The sequence below is a fragment of the Typha latifolia genome, chromosome 6, assembly GCF_019914945.1.
Source record: "Typha latifolia isolate L0001 chromosome 6, TyphaL0001v2, whole genome shotgun sequence".
NCBI lineage: Eukaryota > Viridiplantae > Streptophyta > Magnoliopsida > Poales > Typhaceae > Typha > Typha latifolia.
Genome location: NC_133091.1, coordinates 9,797,056 through 9,803,055, shown reverse-complemented (window position 1 = coordinate 9,803,055; position 6,000 = coordinate 9,797,056). Strand labels below are relative to the sequence as shown.

The 6,000-nt window shown below is 34.5% G+C and overlaps 1 protein-coding gene across 1 annotated transcript; it reads right to left on the bottom strand.

Annotated features, from left to right (window-relative positions):
- Positions 1 to 2,378: 2,378 nt before the first annotated feature.
- Positions 2,379 to 4,190, bottom strand: LOC140790160 (annexin D4-like). Its single transcript, XM_073140110.1, has 6 exons — positions 3,960 to 4,190; positions 3,673 to 3,857; positions 3,344 to 3,559; positions 3,020 to 3,244; positions 2,845 to 2,916; positions 2,379 to 2,771 (listed from the first exon to the last, which is right to left on the bottom strand). Exons 1-6 carry the CDS (start codon positions 3,997 to 3,999, stop codon positions 2,568 to 2,570), a joined length of 942 nt encoding a protein of 313 aa, XP_072996211.1. The 5' UTR covers positions 4,000 to 4,190; the 3' UTR covers positions 2,379 to 2,567.
- Positions 4,191 to 6,000: the final 1,810 nt, after the last annotated feature.

The window sequence follows — 6,000 nt, the reverse complement described above, 5'->3', positions numbered from 1 at the left end:
GAGAAATCACTTTGAAGTGTTCTCTTAAAGTTCTAGCAGATGACTAGTGGTGTGCGTCCTCCTCTAAAACAATTGATTGATCTGGAAGTCCAGTTGGAAGCAACTTGGTGCCATAGTTAAGCTTTTTGTGTGGAGATGTATAGTGAGAGCTATTCCTATTCAGACCAAACTAATGTCTAGGATATCAACGATTGAGAGATGTTGCTCACTTTGCAGTCATGAGCTCGAAATAATGTATCACCTCCTTCTCTACTGCAACTTCTCAAGGGTTGCCTTGTTTGTCAACACGCTCTCCTTTTGAACCATCAATGGCAAGCAAGATTTGGCCTCATGACTTTTATTGCTGAGAGCCACCCTTTCCAAGGATCAGCTAGAATTTGCATTTTTCCTTCTCTGGACTATCTAGAAGTGCCACAATGCAATATTGTTCCAATAGGCAACTCCATCTGCAGTGGTCTAGGTAGACATGGCTTAAGCCATACTCTCTAAGTATGGGTGGTAAATGAAAATTGAGCTGACTCGATAATCCGATATTATAACCTGATTTTTAAACGAGTTTGAATTCAATTTAATCGAGTTTGGATCATAAATGGGTTAATCCGTCTAACATGATTATTAAATGGGTTGTATTCAGGTTTATTACCTCAACCTGATTAACTAGTTTATGACCCGACCTGCTAACCCATTTATTACTCGTCAATCCGTTTATGACATGATAATTTAGTTTTGACCCCAATTAATATGTTTATTACCTGATTAACCTATTTATAACACAAAAAAAAAATATTTATAATCCGAATAAACTTATTCACAACCCAAATAAACATATTTATAATTCAAATAATTTATAAAAATTATAATTTTTTGTGCCACTCGACGTATCGATGATTCGTCTATGAGCCATGTAACCCTTTTAAACGGGATATGTTTGTATTTAGAAATTCTAACACATTTAATAAATGAATGGATCGTGTTCGTGTTTGCATCCTTACGACGTGACTCGAATTCGTCTAACCTGACGTGATTGCCACCCCTACTCTCAAGCAATTACATGCCTATTGCCTCCCCGTCGCCTCTCGCTGTGCATGAGCCTCTTCCCAATATTTCCTACTCACATAGGGCTGTGGTTGCATCGGTTGACATGGCTTGGCATGGTGGAAGCTACGAAGGTGTTGTGAAAGCTATGGAGGTGTGGGCTTTGCTAATGATTTGGCCAGTTTAGCTCTTCAAAAAGAATGGACTGATCCACCTTTTGGATCCTTCTTGTAACACTAGCCCTAAATGAAAACTTTTGTCCTTGAACTTTTCTCAAAACAAAAAAAAAATTATTATGGTTTTACTTTTTACATTTAAATTACATTTTAATATAAATTTTAAAAATAATAGTACTTCTAAACTATTTACATATCTAGATTTTCTCTCTTTTTGTTATTTGCCACCTAACTAATCTTCATTATGTTATCATCTTCCCAACCTCTAGTTGTTCATTTTTACTTTTACTTTTCTTTTGTTAAATATGCTTTCAACATAGTATATTTTAGAAATTTTGTGATCAACCCCATTTTTTTTAAAAGTAGGTGTAAGTTATTAGTTGATTAGATCAAAACCATGAACCACCCACATGGGAAAGCGAATCTCAACCAGATTGGATGATTACAACAACAATAACTCCTAGTTGGTTGAAATAAGGTCTCACATATGATCCAGATTTAATTTGAGTCCTTAAATTCTAGAAATTTATAGTTTGTGCAGTCCCAAAAAAATTATTAGCATATATTTATTTATATGATGTTCAAAGAATGTTAAACCAGATGAATTAGTAGGAGCATTATTTCTTTACTAGAAAGTACTCTTGCATTAGAAGGCTGCACATCTAAAATCATCTAAAAGTTCCTATATAGTCAGTGTAATATGTTTTCCTCAAAATTAACTCTACTGTTCCCTAGATTTGCTTGCCTGAAGAGTCTTATAATTCCTCTTGTTAACCAGAGAATTAGGGAATTTTCACTTTTCGCACAACACGATTAACAAACGATGTACGAGTAGGTTATGGTATCCCTTTGAAATTAGAAAGAGATGAAGCCATAAAGGAGAAGCATGAAAAGAAACATTGGATTCATTTAATTTCTGGCCATCTGTTTATTTGTTCAATGATCCAACATTTATCAGATATCGAAAAAAATAACTTGATATCAAGTATAGGCATAGCATAACCTATTGCTTTTTGATAATTGTAATGAATGATTAATGATAACTTAGTTGATCATTTAACTTTGAGATTGATATGTCCTCTAATGGATGTTTAGCTGATAAAACTCTTTGGAATAAGTCAGAAAGCATCTGAGGACACAGACCAGAGGCCCAGAAAGCAAAAGAAATCATGAGCAAAGCAAAATTCTGCTTTTCTGCTCCATTTTAAAAGAACAAGTTCTTATTTGTACCTCACAGAGATAGAGAGAAATTTAAAACAAACATAACATATGATGACATAAAAGGAGACCATTAAGATGGTCTGAGATGCTGAACCAGATTGTGAATGTGTAAAATGAAGCACAAATTCTCAGTCCTCACTGCCCAAGCAAGGAAAGCAATGCATCCTTGTAATATCCATGAGTGTTCTTCGCTATCATGTCCTCAAGTTTAGCTCCATATTGCTTCTCATACACTTCCTTGATCTCATCCATATCGGCATCGGCACGAGACACAATCACTCGTGTAAGAGCTAGTTTTGTAGCCTTCTCTGCCCGCACATTGAAAGCCTCATCAATTACCTGGTACACAGAAGTTTATTATATTTAGGATCATAGAAACAGCAGAATAACAAGAGTGTTAATGGTACATCACCTGGCTGAAATATTTAGGAGGAGAGTCCAAGCATTTAGCTGTCTCTAGCAAGCACAATTCAGTACCTAAATCCTAATTATCAGCAAAAAAAACATAGTGCATCAGAATGTAATTTAGGAACAAAATTTGTTCTTGAGAATTTATATTAGAATTCAAATAGGCAAATGTGGCATACCTCTTCAATTGACTTGCCATAAATTCCTTTGTAGTATTTGAAAGTTGCTCTCAGATGCAGCTTGCTCCTTGTGCTCAGTATCCTGATAACCTCATCATTCTCAACAAGCTTCCCTGAGCCTTCACTCTTTATCGCCTCACCGAGCACCTTTGCCTCCGCCTTCGCAATTTCCTCGTTTACGATAGGACCTTCGTATCGGTAAGCACTTACGAGCCCCACCAACAGCTGCTCTTCCATCACAATTTGAAAGAACATATGAAGTTAATTAGACCTTTAAATTTCTCATGATTGATCAAGATGAGGGAAGTTTATCAATCTACTCACTTTAGAGTAGTTCTCCTTGACATGGTAGGCAACATCTTCCTCTAGAGAATGGTGGAAGAGAGTCTGGTAAGCTTTCCTCGCCCCGAGAAGATCCTCCGACGATCGAGTGCATGCTACTTCCAATATGATGGTGAAGGGATGAGACTTGTGGAGCACGTGGTGAGCCCAACGTGCATCCCTCTCCCATGGATGCATTGCCCATAGCACCATGGTGTTCTGCAACATAACATGCGAAATTTCAACAAGAAACTCAAATGAGGACTAATTGGATTTGGATGCCTCTCAATCTCTCATTTATATTCAAATGGATGCATGATGGTAAGAATTGCCTTGAATCTAGAGAATTCAGTCTTGAGGCGGCGAACGAATTCATCCTCGCATTTCTCAATGCTACCGTTCTTCGTGAAGAACCCCGGGAAGTTCCTCCTGAACTCCGATCGCTTCTCGGGTTGTTTTCGCCATTTTGCAACCATTGACACCAGCATAGGCTCATCCACTCCAAGTCCACCAAGCCCTTCATCACATTACACCATTCCATGTTAGTATAAGTAGCTCATCATAAGCACAAACTTGCAAAATACCAATCTATCTATCTATACATAATATGAAAATTAACCTGAGAAGGCCCTTGTGAGTGCATGATGCTCATCAGCCATGGTTGCTATCACTTTCTCTCTAGATATTGGAAGGAGATGTGTGAATTGAAGAAGGTAAATAGAGAAGATTGATATGTTTGTGAGCTGAAAGATGGAAGAAACTGATGCACTGTTGTTGGTGCTTTATAATGCACTCTGTGGATCAAGTAAAGGAGATTTGTGGTGTTTCTGGAAGTCAATATGGGCAGGAGAGGGATTTCCTCTTTGCTTGCTGGTAGTAACGTTGTTTAATTAATGCATACAAATAAATTATAACATTTTAATATGGACAGGTGAAGAAGGATGTTGAATCTAATTAACTCCCACTAATTTAGTGGGCCATTTGATGTGCTGGAATAAACGATATTTATGCCCTCTTGCCTCTTGGTCATTTGGAAAGAAATAAACTATGGGTTCTTTTGCACATCACCACCTATGGTTTAATCTAATAGAAAAATACCCTCTCTTAAGATTTAAACTAGGGGAAAGTTAATCAAAAACACCATTTGTTTTGCCTTTATTATCATTCAATGCCTAAAGAATATCATGCCATTAATTTTCTTAGTGGTCAGTTGATGAGTTAAAGCAAAGATAAATGTAAAATAACACGAATACCCTTGAATTAGTGTTTTTAGGTTAAATATTAGTCATTTGATGCTTATTGTTTTCTATAGTTAATTACCAAGCATCTTAATTCTTTACTTGTGTTTGATGAATGATGACTGATATAACTTGCCATCTAATAGGCAGCTATATATATATATATATAAACACCAGCATTGGATTATTCACCCAATAATTAATGCAGTCCCTCTTTCCAGCTACACCTCAGAGAAAAGAGAAGATGAGTAATTAAGATTGATGGTCATACATTTAACAAAAGGAAAAATAAAGAAAGGAAGAAAAATACCTAACTACCTAATTATTTGATACATTCCCTTCTACCTTCCAAAAATAAGTTATAATGTCAATTTGTTATAAGACTCATAAAATAGGATAAGGTGTCTAGTTATTGTCTATTATCCATAATCAATAATCACATATTAATTAATTATTAATATATTTTAAGGGTACTAATAATCACATATCTAATGAACATTTTAGTTTTTTTTTTCCTTTTCCTGTAACTAAAATAATTCAAAAAAAATATATATATATACAAGGCCAGCATCCTAATAATTAGTTGGGTTGAGCATCCGGGTTGAAGAAAATTCCTACAGCCAAGGCTCCAGAGGATCAGCTGCATGCCATCAAAATGTGCAACACATGCATAAATGGATTTTGTGCATTATATATATATATATATATATATATATATATATATATATATATATATTCATATATATAGGTTGTTCGAAAGTTCCAACCGAATTAAATTTGCGTCATCGTGTTTCACGTTGCTATGTCTTCATAATAAATATTATTGTTGGATTGCCAGGATCAGAGAAAATAAATTAAATAAAAAAAATTAAGGATGAAAACGAAATGTTAATTTATAATATATATATATATATATATATACATATATTGATATGAATGAGAACTTAAAATATATGAGAAGATAGGTCTGTTTTATTTTAACTTTGTCATATGAATATATTCCATGAAACTATAAATTTATACTGAGAGAATTGTTGAAGTTTTAACCTCTTAAAGCGATGGATGAGGATGATATCCTTTCAATTACTTAAGGGAAAGGTTAACTCTCTCTTTAATTATATGGCCTTGGGGTCACTTGTATATACAAATTAAGAGAGAATAAAATAATGCATCATTAATTAATTAATTAATTAATAGGATGCCCACATGCAAGAAAAATTATTATATATATATAAAAAAAATCTCTCAACGAAGGTTATCCAGAAGAAGTAGTAAAAAAATGAAATAAAAATATATATGTAGAAAACATCCATCAATAATGGATCAACTGATCTGTAGCTATCCTGCTCAACATTAATGAGTACAGCTATATATTGTTGGAGGTCTAAATAATTCTAAACATATAATACAAATTGACATGTT

Bases quoted from the DNA above. Each gene is read 5' to 3' on its own strand.
- LOC140790160 (XM_073140110.1), bottom strand. From the start codon at position 3,999: ATGGCTGATGAGCATCATGCACTCACAAGGGCCTTCTCAG. The intron at 3,245-3,343 runs GTGAGTAGATTG...ATGGAAGAGCAG, and splicing joins TCAAGGAGAACTACTCTAAA to CTGTTGGTGGGGCTCGTAAG. The intron at 2,772-2,844 runs GTGATGTACCAT...TCTGTGTACCAG, and splicing joins CTCCTAAATATTTCAGCCAG to GTAATTGATGAGGCTTTCAA.